Source organism: Humulus lupulus, chromosome 2 (genome assembly GCF_963169125.1).
Source record: "Humulus lupulus chromosome 2, drHumLupu1.1, whole genome shotgun sequence".
NCBI lineage: Eukaryota > Viridiplantae > Streptophyta > Magnoliopsida > Rosales > Cannabaceae > Humulus > Humulus lupulus.
The window spans coordinates 215191169-215214342 of record NC_084794.1 but is presented as its reverse complement, the minus strand read 5'-3'; the positions used below and the strand labels follow the sequence as shown (position 1 = coordinate 215214342).

Genomic DNA, 23174 nt, shown 5'->3' with positions numbered 1-23174 from the left:
ACTTTTGTATGGAACATGAAGCATAATAAAGGAATTAAAGCACAAATTAAAGTGATGCCTCACCTTGAGGATAAGGATGTTAGAAATAGCTTGCATGTTCAACAAAGGTTGCATGAATGAAGAGATGGAATTTTCAAGTTGGTGGATGATAGCATTTGTAGTCTTTTTTAAACAATGGAATACTGATAGGCCTCCTTTGATGTATGTTTACTCTAGACTATCTAAGGGGTCTAAGGGGACTTAGTGTGGGGAAGCAGTACAGAATTGGGGCTGTTATGGGTGTTACAGAGTTAGTTATGTTAGCTGGAATTAAATGTGAGTGAGTACACAGTAAGGCAGTAGGGATTAGTATAAGTATCAAATTGTTTTCTGGTTTATGTAGACAAGAAGTGTACATTGTAATTGGAGAGGCTGGGCTCTCGAACAACCCAGGTCCCCATTAATGCACATTTCCCATTTCTGCTCTGTGTTGTTCTCTGTTTGTTAGTATTGGTTCTGGATTGTTTTATTTAGCAGGGAATTCATAACAAAGTGGTATCAGAGCATCGATCCTCATGGGCCCGAAACCGCAGTTGCAAGTAGAAATGTTTGATGAGAAATTAGAAGCGATACAATCAGATTTCAATCGGAGTTTGCAGGAGGTTCGATCGGACTTCAATCAGCTGCCGAGGGAGATTGAGTCCTTGAAATCGGAAGTTCAGCGGCTACCCGACATCGAGAAGAAGATGGATTTCGTTATTACTCATTTAGCTCAATTGCTCCAAGCTTCGGGAAGAGTTGCTACTGAGGGCGCGGCCGTGAGTGCTGATCGTCAACGCCGAGCCGTCGACGGGGACAGTTCACCGCGCCCAGCACCCGGATTCTCGACGGTTTCCCCACCTCAGCCACCACCTCCAACTTACCCCGCGCCACCGACCGCAGCTCCCTTCGATCCAGAATACTCAGCTCAAAACTATGGTCACGATTTCCGTCCCCCTCGACTGGAGCTTCCCCTTTTTTCTGGTGAAAATCCCGATGGGTGGATTCATAGGGCGGAACGTTATTTCCTCCTCTCCCGCTTGACGGAAACGGCGATGCTGGAAACCGCCATTGTCGGGCTCGATGGGGACGCACTTACCTGGTTTCAATGGGAAAACCAGCGGCGCCCAATCACTTCCTGGGCAACATTGAAGAAGCTGATTCTTCTTCGTTTTCGAGCTTCTCCCGTGGGTTCGCTATCTGAGGAGTTGCTCACGATCAATCAGACCACCACGGTGAGGGATTATCGGGTCCGGTGGGAGAGCTTAGCTTCGCGAATCGCAGACGTGCCGGAGCACTTGTTGGAGGCAAGCTTCGTTCGTGGCTTGAAGGACGATATCAAGGCGGCTCTACACATTCTCCAGCCAATCGGACTGGGCCCGTTAATGGACACGGCCCAACGCGTGGAAGAGGGGCACCAGCTACTCCACTCAGGCCCAACTCTGAAGCCCATCTTCTCTAAGGGTTTCATGAGCCCTAGCTCGACCCAACGCAGCCCAGGAAGCAGCTTCACGCATCGCACGACTCCTCCACCATTGCACGTCGCACCGTCGGGGTTCTCTCCCCAGTCCAGCAGCAATCGGCCGAATGGGTCTTCTTCATCAAAACCCCCTTCATTTCGTCGACTTACAGAGGCAGAGTATCAAGATCGCAAGGCACGGGGTGTTTGTTTTCGCTGCGATAAGAAGTTCTTCAAGGGGCATGAGTGTGAGCAGAAAGCTATTCAAGTTTTATTGGTTCTGGATGACGACGATCCTCAAGAAGCCGATGAGTCGCCACCCCCGTCGCCGGAGTCTGGAGAAACGGCCGCTACAGAGGAAACACTTGCAACATTGTCGCTGAATTCTTTAGTGGGTATCACCTCTGCCCACACAATGAAGCTCGCGGGTCGAATTGGAAACCAGTCAGTGACTGTGTTAATAGACAGTGGGGCCACGCATAATTTTATCTCCATGGATGTTGTTCAAGCTTCCGGCATTCCGATTACAGCAACCACTTGTTACGGGGTACTGCTGGGGACGGGCGGCAAAGTTCGAACGGAAGGAATTTGTGCTCAAGTGGAGCTGGATTTAGGAGCTTTGCGGGTTGTGACAGATTTTTTGCCACTAGAATTGGGCGGTGCAGATGTCATCTTGGGAATAAAATGGCTGGAAACTCTTGGTAATATGCAAGTTAACTGGCGCACTATGGTGATGAAGTTTGAAATGGCGGGAGTTTGGATCACTTTACAGGGCGACCCAAGTCTGTGCAAGTCTCCCATATCGCTCAAGGCGATGATCTTGTCCGTAGAACGAGAGGCGCAGGGGTTTTGGGTTCATTTTGGTAACTTGGCAGCGGAGAATACACAGGGACAGCAAGGAATTCCAGCCGAAATTACTGACGTTATTAGCAAGTTCCAGCCAGTTTTTGTGATGCCCGAAGGATTACCGCCTACACGCAGCCGAGAACATCAAATCACACTCCGAACGGGGTCGGGACCCATTTCTGTGCGTCCATACCGGTACGCTCAAGTGCAGAAGGCCGAGATTGAGCGTCTAGTGTCTGAAATGTTGCGGGCAGGGATCATTAGGCCTAGCACCAGCCCCTTTTCTAGCCCGGTACTCTTGGTTAAGAAGAAGGATGGCAGCTGGCGTTTTTGTGTGGACTACCGCGCCTTAAACCGCGAAACGGTGGCTGATAAATTTCCCATTCCAGTAATTGATGAGCTGTTGGATGAGCTTCATGGTGCTAGCATCTTTTCGAAGTTGGATTTGAAATCGGGGTATCATCAAATCCGTGTCAAGGCGGAGGACGTGGCAAAAACAGCTTTTAGAACACATGAGGGGCACTACGAATTTCTTGTCATGCCTTTTGGCCTTACTAACGCCCCAGCGACGTTTCAAGCTCTAATGAATGAAGTTTTTCGGGATTTTTTGAGAAAATTTGTGCTGGTTTTTTTTGATGATATTCTTATTTACAGTGCCTCTTTGGAAGAACATACCCATCATTTAGCGCTGGTTTTAGAGCGTCTACAGCAACACCAGCTCTATGCGAATCACAAAAAGTGTTCTTTTGGCCAAGCGGAGGTGGAGTACCTAGGGCATATCATTTCAGCCCAAGGTGTGTCGGCCGATCCTAGCAAATTAGAGGCGATGCGAACTTGGCCAGTGCCGAAAACTATAAAGGGCCTACGGGGTTTTTTGGGGCTAACGGGCTACTACCGAAAGTTTGTTCGTGGGTATGGAAGCATAGCAAAGCCACTTACCGATCAACTCCGCAAGGATGCGTTTAAATGGTCTATGGAAGCACAGTCCGCTTTTGAGCAACTTAAGCACTCTATGTGCTCCGTCCCCGTGTTAGCGCTACCCAATTTTTCAGCACCTTTTGTGGTTGAAGCGGATGCTTCCGGGATGGGATTGGGGGCTGTCCTCATGCAAACCAGCCGGCCCATTGCATTTTTCAGCAAGGTTTTGGCTCCTAGGGCGCGCATGAAATCGGTGTATGAGAGGGAGCTTATGGCAATTGTTTTAGCGGTTCAAAAATGGCGCCCCTATTTGTTGGGACATAAGTTTTTGGTGCGAACGGATCAACAAAGTTTAAAATACCTCTTGGAACAACGGCTGGTCGCATTGGAGCATCAAAAGTGGCTTACAAAATTGTTGGGTTATGATTTTGATATTATTTACAAGCCGGGATTGGAGAACAAGGCAGCGGATGCTCTGTCCAGAATCCATTGCGAAGAGTACCTCGCAGCTATTTCGGTCCCTAACGTCGTTTCAATTCCAGACCTTCAAGCCCACGTGGCGGCGGACCCATTTTTGGCCAAGATCATGAAAGAGCTGTCTTTGGGACAACATGGAGGTGGGTATTCACTAGTTCAAGGGTGTTTGAAGTTTCGGGGTAGGCTGGTTATTCCATCTTCGTCACCCTTTATTCCTATTTTGTTACAAGAGTACCATAGTAGTAAGGTGGGGGGTCATTCGGGGGTGTTCAAGACATTTCAGCGGGTAGCAGCCGACCTATATTGGCGTGGAATGCGCAAGGATGTTCAGCGTTTTGTGGCTGAGTGCACGGTTTGCCAGCAACATAAGTATCTAGCACAATCACCCGCTGGTTTATTGCAGCCATTACCCATTCCAGACCAGATTTGGGAAGACATTTCCATGGATTTCATTGAGGGACTACCGGTTTCTAATGGGTTTGACAGTATTTTGGTCGTGGTGGACAGACTAAGCAAATATGGCCATTTTATTCCTTTGAAACATCCTTTTTCAGCGGTCACAGTGGCGACAGTTTTTGTAAGGGAGGTAGTGAAATTACATGGCATTCCACGTTCTATTGTCTCAGATCGTGACAAAATATTCTTGAGTTTGTTTTGGAAGGAGTTGTTTCGGCTGCAAGGGACATCATTGAAACAAAGTACTGCTTATCACCCCGAATCGGATGGGCAAACGGAAGTGGTTAATCGCTGTTTGGAAACATACCTTCGCTGTTTTGTGAGCGCAAAACCGACCCAATGGATGAAGTGGCTATCTTGGGCAGAGTATTGGTACAATACTTCGTTCCATACGGCAGCTGGAATGACACCGTTTAGAGCTGTTTATCACAGGGACCCTCCTCCGCTGCTGCGTTTTGAACAGTTTGGCACAAAAGTCTCTGCAGTAGAGCAACACCTTCAGCAGCGGGACGATATTTTAGTGCTGCTGAAACAGAATCTTCATAGAGCGCAACAAAAGATGAAGTTTCAGGCTGATCGTAGGCGCCGTGACGTACATTACAAGGTGGGGGACTTAGTTTACGTCAAACTCAGACCGTATAGACAGCGGACATTAGCAAAGAGGGTGAATGAGAAGCTATCTCCGCGGTTTTTTGGTCCCTTTCCAGTGACAGCGTGCGTGGGACCTGCGGCTTACCGCCTCCAGCTCCCTCCGGAAGCCACCATACACCCAGTGTTCCATGTATCACTCCTTCGGCCAGCATTGGGACAAGGACAGCAAGCCTCAACATTGTCTCCAGCATTGACAGCGGAGTTAGAATGGCTTTTGGAGCCTCAGGAAGTGCTGGAAATTCGCTCAGGAATGCAGAAAGAACGCCCCCACGCCCTCATTAAGTGGCAGAATTTACCAGATTGTGACGCTACTTGGGAAGAGTTTCAAGTGATTCAAGAACAATTTCCTCACTTTCACCTTGAGGACAAGGTGAAGCTTTTAGGGGGCGGTATTGATAGGCCTCCTTTGATGTATGTTTACTCTAGACTATCTAAGGGGTCTAAGGGGACTTAGTGTGGGGAAGCAGTACAGAATTGGGGCTGTTATGGGTGTTACAGAGTTAGTTATGTTAGCTGGAATTAAATGTGAGTGAGTACACAGTAAGGCAGTAGGGATTAGTATAAGTATCAAATTGTTTTCTGGTTTATGTAGACAAGAAGTGTACATTGTAATTGGAGAGGCTGGGCTCTCGAACAACCCAGGTCCCCATTAATGCACATTTCCCATTTCTGCTCTGTGTTGTTCTCTGTTTGTTAGTATTGGTTCTGGATTGTTTTATTTAGCAGGGAATTCATAACAAATACCCCACAAAAAATGCACTTTATAGCTCTTGGATCATGTTTTCCTTTCTTAAGCACGGACATTAGAAAACAAAACACAACAATTCTTTTTTTGTTGGAAATGGGTCCATCCATTGGATGTTGTATAGTTTGAGAAGTATTTTGGAAACATTTACATTAAACTTTTGAACTCCAAAACCCTACTATGATCTCCCCTTTATGGTTCAGTATTGAGATGGCTCAATTTCTTAGTAAGGTGCCACTGCCAACCATTTGAGACTACTTGAATTATTATTTGTTTATTTATTTATTATTTTTCATTCAGTTTTCTGCGGCTAGAATTTTCTGTAGCCTCTCATGTGGTTTGTTGGCTAACATGCTCTTAGAGTGAGCAGGTTAACTAAGAAAGAAATAAATGTTTCATTAACAAGAAGTATCAATCGGATATAGATGAAATATTCCTTGTATTTGACCTGTATACATAACAATAAAGAAGAGAGAAAAAAGTTATGTATCAAGCGTAGGACTAGTATTAGGCAAATAAAACTCTAAATTAAGGATTTTGAGTGAGTGAAGCAAAGCTTGATCACGACTTTAGCAATTATGAGTGTGGAACAGTAAGAAATTGACTACTGAAGATGTAGATTCCTTGGGTTGAGAGTAGATGCCTATACTTGAGGGTTTGGCAATTTAAATGTCATTTGTGAAAGTGTTGAATTTGATGAGAAGAAAAAAGCCATACATTTCAACTTGTAACTTCTATTTGAAGTACTTAACTTGTGCCTTCTTTGCAGGACGTAATTGGTAGCACGTGCATTTTTATTGCATTGCACAGATCCATGTTGCGGCTTAAGCGGTTAGTGCTGGTAACATAGCTTTTAGAAAGCTTGACTAATATTTGCAATAATGTGTTTTATGGTTAGGATATTCTTAAATGGTTTTATTTATTAACATTGAAATCATGATACAGGCTTTTTGATCATATAAAGCAATTTACTTTTTGTACTCTTAACACTTCTTTCTTTACTTGGTATAACTGTTTTTTTTTCATAGTTAAATAAGAAATGAAAATGCATTATCTTTTGTAAATTTCGTAGAAATGTTGGTATTTTTCAAAACTGATCCTTGTACATGTAAAAATATAAAAAATCTCTAAAATTATATATATTTTTTATTTAAACAAATTTTTAAAATTTAACTTTTTCATCAAATTAGCCGCACAATGACATCTGTAATGGAAAAAAAAGAGTTGAAAACACCCTTTAATAAGCAGTCCCTAATCCGTTAGTCTATGTTTGGTTAGATAGAGATAATATTAAGAGGCATATTTCTTAGGGAATGAAGATAGAGAGATAGTGTTAAGATTTTCACCATTTGTTTGGTAGGAGAGGAAAGTGGAAGAAAGTTTATTTATACCAAAAACTATCATATCCCTAGTTATTTTATGATAACATATTAAGAAGTGGGATCCTGAAAAAAAAAAAAAAAAGCTAAAATCGGATTCTTTCAATTCTTGACAGCTGGTAAACACTGTTGTACCAAATATCTCGGTTAATAATTAATTATAGATATACTAAATCTTACGACTCTCTCAAGTTGAGTGACTAAAGTCAAACATTCTCAATTTTCTTATTATTCTTTTTAAACAAAGGTCTTACTAAGTTCTTCATTAACACTGTTTGACAAGGAAGGAGTGTTGGAAAGATAGAAAGTTTAAAAAGGATGGAGAGGATAATTACTTTCCCCAATATTGTTCTGTATTGAGGGGAGGGATAAGGATGTATTTAAAATTTAAATGTAAAATTACCGAAATATCTATTATAGAATATATATTTAATTTAATTGAAGGGCAAGTTTGTAATTTTTTCAAAAAGTGTTTGTCTTATTCTAGATCCTTCATTTTTGGAAGGATTGATTTTGAAGGATTTGGAGGGAGACTTCTTCCCTCCATCTCTCCTCTCCCTCCCACTTTTTCCCTTGCCAAATAAATGATTTTGGCTCTCCACTCACCCCTTTCCATCCTTCCAAAATTCTCTCCTACCAAACATAGGGTAAAATATTTGCATTTTGCTTAAAAGATGTCACATAAGATGTCAAAAATATTTGGATCTTCATTAATTTTTTCTTTGATAAAGTGTTGTTCAACTTCGATATGTTTGGTTCGGTCGTGATGCCCAGGGTTATGAAATTTACTAATAGTTGCCTTGTCACGATAGAGGTTCATCAGACTCTCTTGGAATTTAAAGTTCTTCTAGAGAAGTAACTTTAACCAGATTAACTCACTAACTCCATCTGCTAATGATCAGAGTTCGACCTCATCATTGCTCCTAACAACAATAATTTGCTTCTTACTTCTCCAAGTTACCAAATTACCCCAAACAAAAGTACAATATCTAAAAGTTAACTTGTCATCAATTGATTTTGCTCAATTTGCATCAATTTATTCCTCACACTTCTAGATTCTTCTTTTTGAAATATAGTCCTTAGCCAAGACTAGGGATGACAATATAACCCATTGTTAAGGGTATAGGACTTCCCCTTTAAGGTACTTCAAAATTTGAGAAGCTACTTCCATATGTTCTTTATATGGTGCATGCATGAATTGACTTATTACATTAACTAATGACAATGACTAGTTTGGCATGAGAAAGATAAATCAGCATATTAACAACACGATGATATCTTCCTTAATTGTAGTAGTATCACTGTCTTTATTGCCTAGCTTCATATTTGGATCCATTAGTGTGTTACCTGGTCTACACTTCAACAATCTTGTTTCATTTAAGAGATCCAAGGTATACTTTTTCTATGAAATAATTATCCCTGTTTTCTTTCTAGCCACTTCCATACCAAGAAAGTCTCAAAAAGGACCCAAGTCTTTGATTTCAAAGTCGGCGGTGAGTTTCCCTTTTAACCTTGTCATTTCCTACAAAAATAATATCACACGCAATTAGAATAGTCATCTTACCATTTGTGTGTTTTTAGAATAACATATGATCTAAATGAGCTTGTAAGTATCCATGGTTCACAATCGTCTTTGTAAATATGTTAGACTAAGCTCTAGGAGACTGTTTTAGCCTATAAAAGGATTACTTCAACTTGCATATTTGATCAAATTTCTCATCAAACCTATGTGGAAGTTCCATATACAATTCTTTAGCATGTTTGCTATTAAGGAATGTATTCTTGACATCTAGTTGTTGTAGTTGCCAATCTAAGTTTGCTGCTAAGGAAAGGAGGATATGGATAGTGTTCAGCTTGGCAACTGGTGCAATTGTCTTCGGGTAGTCTATCCCATGTCCAAGTAAACCCTGTTGATATTAATCTTGCTTTGTAATCTTCAATTGTCCCATCGGATGTGTATTTTGCAGTGAGCACCCATTTACATCCAAGTGAGTGGAATATGCCTTTTTGGTTTCTTAATAAATTCTTAGGCCTTAGTTTTCTCCAATGCTCTGATTTCTTCCTCAACAATTGTTTTCCATTGGGAATTTGCATAGCATCATCATTGTTTTTGGAATCTCATTATTTGTGAGATTAGTGACAAGAGCTTGCAAAGAAGAAGGCAAATGATCATAACATACAAATTTGCAAATCGGGTATTAGTACAAGATCTGACACACTTGCACAAGGCTATTAGCCAATCAAGATCATTATTTTCAAACGAATAATTCATGACTTTGTTGAATTAGGATGGGAGCATCTACTTTTTGAGTTGAACTCCGACATGAGTAAACATGAAGTCTGGTTGCTGTAATGATTCCCCCTTGGCTGTTACCATCGCGGTGTGGTTTGTTCTTTTACAATGATCACACCCCATGTTTTCTCTCTCTTGATCCCTGAACTCTTTTTGTTTTTCTGCTTCATGAAAATTATCTTGTTTACAAGCAATAAGGGCTGATTTTTCTGGTTGAGGCGTGGATGGCTGAGGGATAGATGGAGTATACTCTTGGTTTTGGCCAAGCATGACTCTCTTTCTACTATGCTCTTGTCTTCATCTAAAATATCTTCTAACTTCATCAAAATATTTATTTAATCCAGCCAAGATTTCATAAGTTCCCTGTTTTTCAATAACTTTATCAAATATACCAATACCATCACAGTTTTCACACCAATCACAAATGTCAAACAAATCTAAATTCTGCCAAATTTATAAGTTTTGAAAAGTAAGTGGTGACATCCAAATTTTCTTGCTTTAAATTTTGAGCCTAGTGCTGTAACTCATACTGTTGTGCTGAGTTTTCCAGATCAAAGTTTTTTATCTTTACTGTGTTTCAATGGGTTTTGGCAGATATATGAATTTGATATGAACTCCCTATGTGACCTTCCACGGAGTTGACCGCTAATCAATCATGACATGACCATAGCATTTTGTTTGTTCCAAAAATAAAGGATCATTTAGATCATTCTGTTTTATGAACTCACCTAGGTAGTTGAACATCCCTCTTTCTCTAATAATTATTTGAATAGATCAAGATCATTGGGAATTTTTTTTTCTTTCCATTCAGTTTGTGAGAAGTGATATGGAGAGTGGAGGATTCAGTTGAATAATGTGCAGTGGGATGGAGTGATTTTAAGGCTAGGCACTGTGGCTTCTGTAGAAGCCTCTGTGTCATTGCCATTGCTCTCCCAGTTAGGGCCTGGTTGTAGTTGCTTATGGAGTTTTCCCCTCAAAAGTATTCCTGCGCTGATACCATGGACATAAACTCGGAGAAGAAAAATATAAAACACTTCAATGAGTCTTATTGACCATGATCAAAGGCTTAGAACATAAGAGGACATAAAAAACAGAAAAGGATACTCCAAAAAAAAAAAAAAAAAACAGACAAAGATAAAGAAATGGAAACTGAAGCCAAATTCTTTCTAATCTGCACAGGTGTACCAGATTTTATCACCCATATCTTGGTTAATAGTCAACCTTAGACATCCTAAATCTCAACACTTTTTTAACTAAAGTTTTCGTTCTTTTTCTTTCAGTTTTGCTGTTGCATTTTATGGCCTTCCAACTCGTCCTCAATTAGTTGCTCTTGTTGCTCAGGTATGATATTTTTTTACAAAAAGAAAAAGAGAAACACACACTCACACATCTTAGGATTTGAACCCCTCTCCTCCCACACACTCACACACCTTTTGAATCCCAACTAATTGCATCTAGCCTCTGTTGGCTGCTTCGGTAAGATACATGTTCCAATCGGTTATGTAACAGTGCATAAATAGTGAGATTAATTTATGAGACCCATGTTGTCCTGATGAGAATTGTATTTATACTATGTAATTAAATATTTTTTTTAGTCTTCGGTCTTTGCTTTTTTCCATCTTGTTTGCCTTCTGATAGAAATCCAAAATGGCGGAACCTTTGGTTTAATTGCCTTAATTGGTCTTGCTGTACCTTTAAAGTTGAAGGACTTGTTAAAAGTACACTTATCATTTAACATTGTAATTGACTGGTTCTTTTCCACCTTCTAAGTCATGTGACGATAGTAGAAGCACGTAGTTCAGAAAAGTAGGTTCATTAATATAACTTTGTCTTCCGAGTCTGTCTAGTTGCTTTTACCTTCTATAAAAACTTTGTTCTCTAACTTCTCTGGTTTTTGTCTCTCCCCCCCGCCCCTCCCCATAGGTGTGTAAGTTGCTTCAATATATTTCGCTTCTTAATGTTCCAAGTATTAAATTCAGCTATGTAAGTTATTAAATATTATTTCCACATATTTTTTTTTTGCTCTGAAAACCAATTTTAAGTTGGTTGTGAAAACCACATGAATGTGCTCAACATGTAGGCAGAGTACTAATTTTAAACACTAGCATGTAACAGATCAGTTTTCAATTATTTTAAATTAATTTTAATAAAATATCTATTAGTTTTTAATTTAAAATAGTTATTTTGAGAAAAAATAAGAAAGGAAAACTAATGTCAAATTTAAAAAATAATTAAAACCTATATTTTTCTTTCACTTTCTTATTATTTCTCAAAATAATAATAAAAAATAAGTATAAAAGTGCCACATTTTGAAAACATTGGGTATATTTACCGCAAAAAAAAAATATTTAGGTATAAAAGTGCAACATTTTGAAGACATTAAGTATATTTACCACAAAAAATAAAAATTAGGTATAAAAGTGCAACATTTTGAAAACATTGAGTATTTTAGCCGTAATTCACTCATACCTTAATTTTTTTTGTCAACCGTTTTGTACATTACATTATTCCTTACAACATTCAGGAAGAAATAACTAAGGCTGGCGGTCAAGTTGAGCCCCCAGGCATGCACATGATATATCTCCCATATTCTGATGATATCAGAGACAATGAAGAGGCAAGGAAGATGTTTGTTTTTATTTGAAATTTACTGTTAATTTCATTTCTGACAGACACTATGGCTCTGCAGCTTCATTCAACTTCAGGTGTTGCTGCACCATGTGCAACTGACGAGCAAGTCAGAAAGGCTGCTTCTTTAATGAAACGTATAGATTTGAAAGATTTTTCAGTATGCCAATTTGCTAACCCTGGTATATTTCCTTTTTCATAACTCCTCTTTTCTAATACGGAACACTTTCTGTGACTGCATTATTACTGTAGGTTTTTGGGATTAATTTTTCTAATCTAATTTTATTGAAGAATAGAAAGGTCAATTTATAGGCAGATTACAATGTACAAGATAGCTAAAAAAGGAAAGAAATAAATATTACAATCTATGCTTAGCTGTACAACACACCCTAGGTATTTACACATGCTATCAGTATTTATACACTCCCCCTCAAGCTGAGTTGTATATGTTATACAAACCCAACTTGGAGTTAAATTCTTCAAAACTCGTTCTTGGTAGGGCCTTTGTTAGGATGTCGACAATCTGATTCTTTGTGGGAATGTAGTTGAGCTCAGTGACCTTTAAATTTACTTTCTCAAAAATGAAGTGTCGATCTATTTCAACATGTTTAGTTCTATCATGGTGAACCAGATTCTTAGCAATGTTGATTGCAGCTTGACTATCACTGTACATCTTAAATGACTCCAGAGAGTCAATTCTCAACTCATTCATGTGGAAAATATATTATGATATTTTATTTCTTTGAGAGCACTGCCATTTAAATAGGCACTTTACAAGCTATAGACTAATTTGGTATTAAATACAAAATATTCTAGGGTAATTACATTGGCACTAAATCAACCTAAAATCCTCCAAAAAAGAAAAAATATATTGTGTACAGATTAGTTTCCCATTCTTGAGGGATGCCGAATTAATTAAAATAATAACAGAAAATAAAAAACAATATTTTCTACACCCTCCCTCAAGCTGGTGCATAGAGATTCCACATGCCTAGCTTGAAAACAATCTCATTAAAACTGTCTTTCGATAAGCCTTTAGTCAGAATATTAGCCTGCTATTGTTTGCTGGGAACATACACAACACATAACTCTTTTTCTTCAATTTTTTCTTTAATGAAGTGTCTATCCACTTCCACATGCTTCGTCCTATCATGATGAACTGGGTTATGTGCAATGCTGATTGCTGATTTGCTGTCACTATATAACTTTAAAGGCTTCGTTCTTTGAATTTTCAGCTCTTCAAATATACTTTTAATCCAGATTAGCTCGCATACTCCTTGAGCAAGAGCTCTAAGTTCCGCTTCTGCACTACTTCGAGCTACTACTGACTGTTTTTTACTTCTCCAAGTAACTAAGTTCCCCCAAACTTTGGTACAATAACCAGTGGTTGATCTTCTATCCTCAACTGATCCTGCCCTATCAGCATCGGTGAATGCCTCAACACCTCATTTTTCATTTTTCTTGAACAATAAGCCGGTCCCAGGTGTTTTCTTTAGGTAACGTAAGATTCTGTACACAGCTTCTAAATGTTCTTCAAGAAGATTGTGCATGTATTGACTAACCAGGCTCACGGCGAAAGCAATGTCGGGTCGGGTATGAGACAAGTAGATTAGTTTACCCACTAATCATTGATACATTCCCTTGTCTACCGTCTTCTCTTTCGTATTCTTTTTGTACTTGCCTTTTGGTTCAACTGGAGTTGCTACAGGTTTACAACCACTCATTCCAGTTTCTTTGAGAAGATCCAGAATGTATTTTCTCTGTGATACTGAAATTCCTTGTTTAGTCCTTGCCACCTCCATACCTAGAAAGTATTTCATAGGTCCAAGGTCTTTCACTTCAAACTCCTGGGCTAGTACACCTTTAAGCTTGTCTTGCTCTTCATAATCATCACCTGTTATTATCATATCATCGACATAAACAATGAGGATAGTCACCTTACCCTCTTGTGAGTGTTTGAAAAACAGTGTGTGATCAGATTGAGCTTGTTTGTAACCATGCCTTTTTATCACCTGATTAAATCTTTCGAACCACGCCCTTGGAGACTGTTTTAGACCATAGAGAGATTTTTTCAGATGACATACATTCTCTTTTCCATATCTGTCTTTGAAGCCTGGAGGAATTCTCATATAAACTTCTTCCTCCAAATATCCATTGAGAAAGACATTTTTGATGTCTAGCTGCTGTAAGGGCCAATCTAGATTGGCAGCAATAGATAAAAGGACCCTCACAGTATTTAGCTTTGCAACAGGAGCAAATGTCTTGTTGTAATCTACACCATGTGTTTGAGTGAACCCCTTTGCAACTAGTCTTGCCTTGTACTGGTCAATTGTTCCATTAGCCTTGTGCTTAACTGTAAACACCCATTTACACCCTACCACATGTTTATCTCTAGGCCGATTGACAATTGTCCATGTGTTGTTGGCTTCTAACTCCCCAATTTCGTCATACACTCCTTGCTTCCATTCTTTTTGTGCAAGTGCCTCAGCAATATCCTTGGGAACTACCACTTGCTCAACTTTTGATAGGAAGGCTCTATAGTGAGGAGTGAGTTTACTATAGCAAACATATCTGGACATTGGGTGTTGAGTACAACTCCGAACTCCCTTTCTTTTGGCAATAGGTAACTCAGACTCAGGTTCAATCACACTGGAAGACTCAACATTAGGAATATTATCAAGTAAAATAGGTTCAAGAGAAGGATTACTTACATCAGGAGTAGTCTGTGGATCAGATTCATGAGATGTTGGAGCATTAGTGGACTGTATTACTTGATGATGTTTTGGTCGCCGAGAGTAGACTAAGAGCTCCTTAGTCTTAGGTGGCTGAGATTGTTGTTGCTCAGATGAGTTTGGAAACTCTGAAATTTCATGAAAAGCCTTGGGAAGACAGGTATCCCAACTAGAAACATCACTCACTGTCCCTCCCTGAAGTGAAAGGTTGGGATAAAAGGGTTTTTCTTCATGAAATGTAAATCTATGGAGACATAGAGACGATGAGTTGGGGGATGATAGCACTTGTATCCCTTTTTTGTAGAAGAATAACCCAAAAAGACGCATTTAAGGGCTCTAGGATCAAACTTAGATCGGTTTGGACCGAGAACATGAACATAAGTAACACACCCAAATGTTTTCAAGGGAAGATTAGAAACCAGCAGTGTATTTGGATATACCTTGAGAAGCATAGATAGAGGAGTGCGAAAGTTCAACACTCAAGAGGGCATTCTATTGATAAGATAGGCAGAAGTGAGGATAGCCTCATCCCAAAAATGTTTTGGAACTGAGGTTGTGAACATAATTGCTCTAGCAATTTCCAATAGGTGTATTTTTTCGTTCAGCAATCCCATTTTGTTGGGGTGTGCCTGCACATGAACTTTTATGCACAATGCCATGAGAAAGAAGATAATCACCTAAGATTGAGTTGAAATATTCAGTTCCATTGTCAGCGTGTAAGACTTGGAGATTTGCATTGAATTGATTTTTGACCATAGAGTGGAAATTTTTAAAAATCATGGCAGCATCAGATTTGGATTTAAGCAAAAACACCCAACTAACACGTGTGTGATCATCAATAGAAGTGATAAACCATTTTGTATTTGTAGTATTGGTTATTTTAGATGGTCCCCATATATTACTATGAATAAGATTAAAAGGCTGAGTTGAATTGTAGGGGATAGAGCGAAAAACAGCACGTGTATGTTTGGCGAATTGACAAATTTCACATTTAAGTAAGCTCAAGTCTTTATTTTGAAATAACTTAGGAAATAAATATTTTAAATATGAAAAACTAGGGTGACCTTGCCTATAATGCCACCGAATTATATCATTATTATTGGTAGAAATACAACCAGAAATAAAAGCGTTATCAACTTGAGCAGGAGGAAACGGATCAAAGTAATATAGCCCGCTACATGCCTTTGCATTCCCAATCATCTTCCCCGAGGACATATCCTGAAAATTACAACCAAGTGGTGAGAACGAAGCAAAACATTGCTGATCATGGGTTATTTTACTAACAGAAAGAAGATTACAAGAAAGATTGGGAACATGAAGAACATCATGGAGTATAATGGAAGATGATAATGTAATAGATCCTTTACCAGCCACAGAAGAAAGAGAACCATCAGCTATTTTAATTTTTTGAGTACCTGGGCAAGGAGTATAAGTGGTAAAGTGACTGGACTGACCAGTCATGTGGTCCGAAGCCCCAGAGTCTACTATCCAGGCAGATTTTTGAGCATTGAAGGCAGCAGAGGTACCTTGAGTGGAAGTAGACGAAGGATCAGATGCGGAAGCATTGGTTGTCGTGCTCAATAGCTGATGGAGTTGAGTGATTTGGGCTGGAGAAAATGGGAAAGCCTTGGTTGGTGCTGCTGTCAAGGCCTGGCTGTCAGAATTGTTACGAATAGAGGATCGAGGTTTCCAATCAGCAGGTTTCCCATGAATCTTCCAACATGTCTCCTTGGTATGACCAACCTTACTGCAGTGAGTACACCAGGGACGATCACGACGAGTCCCTCGAGAATCATCACCATTATTAGGACGTCGGGCAGCGAGAGCAGATTGCTCAGTTTCAGCAGCAAGAGGGAAACCCATCATGACTCTTTTGCTGGTGGGAAGAGGATTTTTTTCCAAAGAGACGACCATGTACCTCATCGAGGTCTCGGTTAAGTCCATGGAGAATCAAAAAGTTTCTCTCGATCAAGCATTTTTTGATAAAATGAGGCATCAGCTAAACATTTCCATTCAGGAACATAAAATATATCAATTTCTTGCCAAAGATTATAAAGAACACCATAATATTGAGTTACCGTAAGAGAGTTTTGTCACTGGTCCCGAAGCCGAGATTTGAGTTCAAAAACTTGAGCAGAATTCTCCAAATATGAGAAAGCTTCCTGGATAGTTTCCCATATTTCTTGAGCAGTGGAAAGAAACAAATAAGTCTTACCAATATCCACCTCTATTGAGTTGATCAGCCACGCCATGATAAGAGAATTCTCGAACTCCCATTCGTCATAAGATGGATCAGCAGGTTCAGGAGCAGCAGTAGAACCAGTCAAATACCCCAAGCGTCCGCGACCACGCAGGTACATCTTCACGGATTGGGACCATTGCAAGAAATTCTGACCATTCAATTTGTGGATGGTAATTTGGAGAGAGTTTTGGTGATCAAATGAAGAAGGAAAGGCATTAGAAGAGCCCTTGTTGATGGTGGAGTTGGCTGTGGTATCATCAGAGATGGTGGGATCAGGTAAGGTGGCCATGAGGAAGAAGAGAAGGTAGCGATATTGAAGCGAAAAAAAAGGCTGCAATTTCTGAGGGTAGGCTACGATTCTGAGGGAGACAAAAAAATTGTGATTCCTTAGGGTGAGGGTATTGGCTTTGATACCATGTGGAAAATATATTCTGATATTTTATTTCTTTGAGAGCACTGCCATTTAAATAAGCACTTACAAACTATAGACTAATTTGGTATTAAATACCAAATATTCTAGGGCAATTACAATGGTACTAAATCAACCTAAAATCCTCCAAAAAAAGGAAAAAATATATTGTGTACAAATTGGTTTCCCATTCTTGAGGGATACCGAATTAATTAAAATAATAACAGAAAATAAAAAACAATATTTTCTACAATTCATCAACCTTTTGAGCCACATTCCTTCACATGTACTTAAGGCCAAAGCACGATATTCTAACTCTGCACTACTACTTGAGACCACAGACTGCTTTTTGCTGCCTCAAGTGACTAAATTACCCCATACATAGGTGCAATAACCAACCACTGATTGATCAGATGTCAGTCAGCCCTTTGGCTGGCTAGAATCTGTGTAGACTTCTAAGTCTCGATTGTTGTGTTTCATGAAGTGCAAACTGAGACCTGGTGTCATTTTCAAATATCGTAGAATACGATGAATTGCTTCCAAGTGCTCCTTGAAAGGATTGTGCATATGTTGGCTTACCACGCTGACAGAGAAAACGATATCAAGTCTAGTATGAGAGAGATAGATTCGTTTCCCCACTAATCTTTGATAACTCCCCCTCCTATACTAGAGTTGTATCCTCACTTCGAATTGCTTTCAAGTTTGGATCCATTGGAGTGTCAAGAAGCTTACTCCTAATCATTCTAGTTTCTTTTAAAAGGTGCAGGATATACTTTCATTGAGATTTAATAATTCCATCTTTGGATTGCGCTACTTCCATTCCAAGAAAGTATTTGAGGGGTCCTAAATCTTTGATTTCAAACTTTGAGGCAAAAAGTCTTTTGAGATTTGAAATTTTGCATGAATCGTCTCTAGTTAGGATTATGTCATCCACATAGACAATGAGAATTTCCAGCTTCCCTCTTGAAGAGAACTTAACAAGCAAGGTATGATCAGCCTGGCTTTGAGTATATCTATGTTTAATAACTGACTTTGCAAATCTATCAAACCATGCCTAAGGTGACTGTTTCAAGCCATAAAGTGATTTGAGAAGTTTGCACACTACTCGACCACTGGAGTATTTTTTCATCCCTGGTAGAATAATTCCCCATTCAAGAAGACATTTTTTACATGTAACTGATATAAGGTCTAATCACAATTTATCGCAAGTGATAACAAAACTCTTATTGTATTAAGCTTGGCGACGGGAGCAAAGGTCTCCTGATAGTCAACACCATATGATTGAGTGAACCCTTTCACGACCAATCGAGCCTTGAATCTGTTGATACTCCCATTTAAGTTATACTTGACGGTGAAAATCCATTTACAAACAGTTGTCCGCTTTCCTTGAGGTAACTCAGTGAGAGCCCAAGTACCATTTTTCTCAAGAGCATTGATTTCTTTATTGACTGCAATCTTCCATTTAGGATCTTTCAAGGCCTCATAAATGTTTGTAGGAATTTGAATAAGATCAAGGGAAGAGACAAAGGCTCGGTACATAGGTGTTAGTTTCCCATCAGCAACATATTTCTCTATTGGGTGATTAGTACAAGTTCTAACACCTTTTCGAAGAGCAATAGGCAGGTCAATGTCATCAATAGTAGGAGAAACTAACTCACGAGTTATAGAATCCTTACCTTAATGATTTTCAAAGTCGCAAGAGCTTGGATGAGTGTTTGAACAGTCTTTGTCTTGTATGTTGACTTCTATATTCCTAGCTTTTCTCCTGCTATAAACACGAAGTTCTTTGTCACCTATATCAAATTGTGCTTGAGTTTGAAGTGGCAGTATGTTTGAGAGAGTGTTTGGATTTTCATCGGAGGAAAATGAGGTCGGACTGACTATAGGAAGTGAGGAGGACGGGCTAGATGTGTTTTTTGGGGTGAGATTTGGTTGGATAGGCTAAAAAGAAGGCAAGAGAGAACCAATTGACTGTGACAACACATGTAAGGGTTGAGCAAAAGGCAAGGGAGAACCAGTTGACTGTGACAACACAGGTAAGGGTTGAGTAGTTTGATGATGTTCATGTGTCAAGACGTTGGGTTGAAGAAATGCAGCCTGATGATCTTGAAGAGTTTCCCAAAACTGATATTCCTTTGAATGCTCCCCCTGAATACCAGGTTTGGGAAAGAAAGATTGGTGTTCAAAATCCCTTGAGTGCTGGAATAGTCGATGAAGAGACATTTGTGAGACTTTGGATCAAGCTTAATTCTTTTGTGATCATAAATATGAACAAAAGCAGTACAGTCGAAGATTTTGAGTGGAAGATTTGAGGAGAAAGTTGAGATATGAGGGAATGTTGCGAGTGACAAATTTCTTGGGGTTTTAAATTGTAATATTCGGCTAGGCATACGATTTATGAGATAGGTGGTTGTGAGTACGACTTCCCCCAAAACTATTTAGGAACATAATTTGAAAACATGATGGATCTAGAAACTTCAAGAATATGTCTGTTTTTTCTCTTAGCTGCCCCATTTTGTTGTGGAGTATTAACACATGAACTAATATGAATAATCCCTTGCTCTAACAAATATGGACCAAGAATGGAGTTAAAATATTGTCAGTTTTCAGAATTTGGATTTTTTTGGTTGAATTGATTTTGAATCATGGAATGGAAATTTTTAAAGATAGAAGCAGTTTTTGATTTTTCTTTCATGAGAAAAGTCCATGTTGTCCTAGTGTGATCATCGATAAAGGATACAGACCATCTAGATCCGTTGATATTTGTTACCTGTGAGGGTCCCCAAATATCAATGTGTATCATTGTAAAATGTTTTGAAGGTTTGTAAGAAAAATTGGGATAAGAGTTTCGAGTGTGTTTAGCAAGTTGACAGGCTTCACAATGAAAGAATTTTGGTCGTTTGTGGATAAATAATTGAGGAAAGAGTTTTTCAAGATAAACAAAATTTGGATGTTCAAGGCGAAAATGCCACAACATGATAAGATTGTCATTCAAAACAGACACAGAATGAGAAACAGAATGAGAAACAGAATTGAAATGGTTACCACAACTTGATTCGTGAACTTGTTTACTTTTAGGAGAATACTTGAGAATATAGAGTCCATCATGTATTTCAGCACTACCAATCACCTTCGCCGAGTCCACAACTTGAAATTTACAAAGATTTGAATAGAATTTAGTCGCACAATTCAAGTCTTTTGTGAGTTTCCTTATTGAAAGAAGATTGCAACTTAGTTTAGGGACAAACAAAACAGATGAAAGGAGAAGATCATCTGATAATTTTACAGAACCAATCCCTATCACTTTTGAGAGGGATCCATCAACAATTTTGGCTGTGGGGCAATGAGCACATTGTTTGAAGGTAATGAAGACTTGTAAATCACCCGTCATGTGGTCAGAAGCCCCTGAATCCACTATCCAAAGACCTTTGTTGGCGGATGCAGTGAATGTGTAAGACGAAGAACCTTGATGACACATTATACTGATATTTGCCTCAATTGTATGTGGTCGTGGTTGCTGCATAAAATGTTGAAGAGGGTTCGGAGGTGTTTTGAGAGGTGGCAAATGTTGTTCTTTTGAGATGTGGCTGACATTGTGATAGTTGGTTGGTAGAGGGCTCCCATGAAGTTGAAACAAATTTATGAGATTGGTTGGCTGAGAGTGAGAGCCATGAAATTTGGAGATTGAATTTTCATGATGAATGGGCAGCAGAGAAGGGTGTATGAATGGGCAGTGGAAAAAGAAAAAGATGTTGATGAACTCAAGATAGATGGAAAAAAACTTAGCACAAAAATGAAACTCTTTGATGAGTGGTGGGAGAACCCGAGATGAAGAGTCACAACCGAAGCAGGAAGTGTCGAGGAGGAAGACGCCGCAGAAAGGTAGCCAGTGGCGCTGTCACGTGCCTACGCGCGCACGTGCGTGGGAGAAGACGCCAAGGAGTGTCGCGGTGCGTGTGACTCACGCCACTCTTCTAGACCCCGAACTTTGGGGTTTTGCCAATCGAAGGTGGGTCAAGCTTTCTGGGTAGGAGGTGAGATTAGAAGACAACTCTAAAAATGATTTCTAAGTTTGAGCCTCAAAGAACTAAACCCTAATTTTCTTTTTTGTTTAAGAAATGACAAAAAAAAATTGGGAAGATTTCCCAAGTTTGAACTACAAATGCTCTGATACCATGTAGGTTTTTGGGATTAATTCTTCTAATATAATTTTATTGAAGAATAAAAATGCCAATATACAGGTAGATTACAATGTACAAGATAGCTAAAAAAAGGAAAGAAATAAATATTACGACCTATATTTAACTGTACAACACACCTAGGTATTTACACATATGCTATCACTATTTCTACAATTACCCTTATGGAATGGCTGAGTGTACTATGGTTGCCTCTGACTTCTTATGAGAAAGTAGATCACCATGTTGCTTACAGTGTGTTGTTCTTAGTTTTCTATTTTTTTTTTTGAAAAACAATCATAAGATGCTTCAGTATCCACGTACTGTTTTTGTTGCAGCTTTGCAGAGACATTATGCGGTTTTGCAGACTCTAGCTTTGGACGAAGATGAGATGCCAGACATCAAGGATGAAACAGTGCCAGATGAGGAAGGCATGTCTAGGTAATACGTTTGGCTACTACTACAATTTATTGCAAGATAAAATGAGCACACCAAGATAATAAATGGTTTGGTCTTCTCTCTGTATCTGGGTAGTGGTTTGTAATCAACTCAATATTTTTTGTACATTGCCTCACAGACCAGGCGTGGTTAATGCTTTGGAAGAATTTAAGCTTTCCATATATGGGGACACTTATGATGAGGAAACCGAAAATGCTGGAGACAAAAAGGAGAGTGAAGCCTCCAAAAAGAGAAAAGCTACTTCCGAAATTGCAGTTCAAGAGTATGCAAAATATGATTGGGGGGATCTAGCAGACAATGGAAAGGTTAGAGACTTGCTTTGTTGTTTTGCTTCAGTACTCTATGCTTCTATCTTGCAAAGAGAATGTGATCAGTTGTCTGGCAAATATTTTATTTTCTAAGAATATAAGAAAAGAAAGAACTTGGATCATATTTAAAGTTTGCGTAGAATATACAATGATGATGACTTATATTAAAATTGTTAAGTACGTAGAAAATGTATAAAAGTTAACAGTTCATTTTAATTCACATTACAGATTTCAGAGTGTAAATATTCATAATTTTTCGTTTTGCAGTTGAAGGATTTGACTGCAGCAGAGTTAAAGTACTATCTGACAGCAAACAACATTCCTGTTGCTGGAAAGAAGGAGGCTCTGATCAGTAGGATATTGACTCATATGGGGAAATAGGCAAAGTTAATATGTTTTCTCATATATACCAGTAATGATCTGTGACACAAGCTGTTTACCAGGGGTCTCTTTGTATGTGTATTTGACTGTTTGTTGACACTTGCATTGGAGAAGTGTTCATGTATAGACTTGTTTATGATCTTCCCCTTTAATAGAACAATATAGCGAACTAGATGCAAATATAAATTCCTCTATATTTGTGAGATGAACTGAAAGATAATTGGACAAACTTATCTTTTCAGTTTTCATTCACTTTCTTGCTTTCTTTCAAATAGGGGTGAGCATTGGTCGGTTTTGGCGGTTTTTTCATAACATAAAATTCAGAATTCGGTTTTCGGTCCGGATTGGTGCAATCCAAAAACCGACCGACCAAACCAGTTAAAAGAAAAAACCGACCGTTTTGGATCGCGGTTTGATCGGTTAAACCGACCAAATCGAATTTATTAATTTTTTTTTTTAAAAATTTAGTTAAAAAATTAAAAATTTTGGATTGTTGGAATCCATTTTTGTGCATTTTTAAAACATAAATATATAGAATGTAATTTCATATTTTTTTTATTTTTATTTAATAAGTTTAATAATTAATAATTATATA

At 38.9% G+C, this 23174-nt stretch overlaps 2 protein-coding genes across 5 annotated transcripts in view; one reads left to right on the top strand and one right to left on the bottom strand.

The window, feature by feature from the left end:
• Positions 1 to 22827, top strand: part of LOC133818950 (ATP-dependent DNA helicase 2 subunit KU70) — a 34520-nt gene extending 11693 nt beyond the window's left edge. For 2 of the 4 annotated variants that reach the window (XM_062252076.1, XM_062252074.1), the window contains 8 exons: positions 6340 to 6401; positions 10523 to 10583; positions 11166 to 11225; positions 11767 to 11859; positions 11932 to 12052; positions 21770 to 21872; positions 22009 to 22195; positions 22466 to 22827. In XM_062252076.1, the coding sequence (XP_062108060.1) occupies positions 6340 to 6401; positions 10523 to 10583; positions 11166 to 11225; positions 11767 to 11859; positions 11932 to 12052; positions 21770 to 21872; positions 22009 to 22195; positions 22466 to 22579 (801 nt within the window). In that variant the 3' untranslated portion in view covers positions 22580 to 22827. The remainder of the gene's footprint in view (positions 1 to 6339; positions 6402 to 10522; positions 10584 to 11165; positions 11226 to 11766; positions 11860 to 11931; positions 12053 to 21769; positions 21873 to 22008; positions 22196 to 22465) is intronic. The other 2 variants (XM_062252075.1, XM_062252077.1) reach the window with 2 other exon arrangements.
• LOC133818951 (uncharacterized) lies at positions 15014 to 16981 on the bottom strand. The gene is made up of 2 exons (XM_062252079.1): positions 16018 to 16981; positions 15014 to 15820 (listed from the first exon to the last, which is right to left on the bottom strand). The coding sequence occupies exons 1-2, from the start codon at positions 16544 to 16546 to the stop codon at positions 15777 to 15779; spliced, it is 573 nt and encodes a 190-aa protein (XP_062108063.1). The 5' UTR covers positions 16547 to 16981; the 3' UTR covers positions 15014 to 15776.
• Positions 22828 to 23174: the final 347 nt, after the last annotated feature.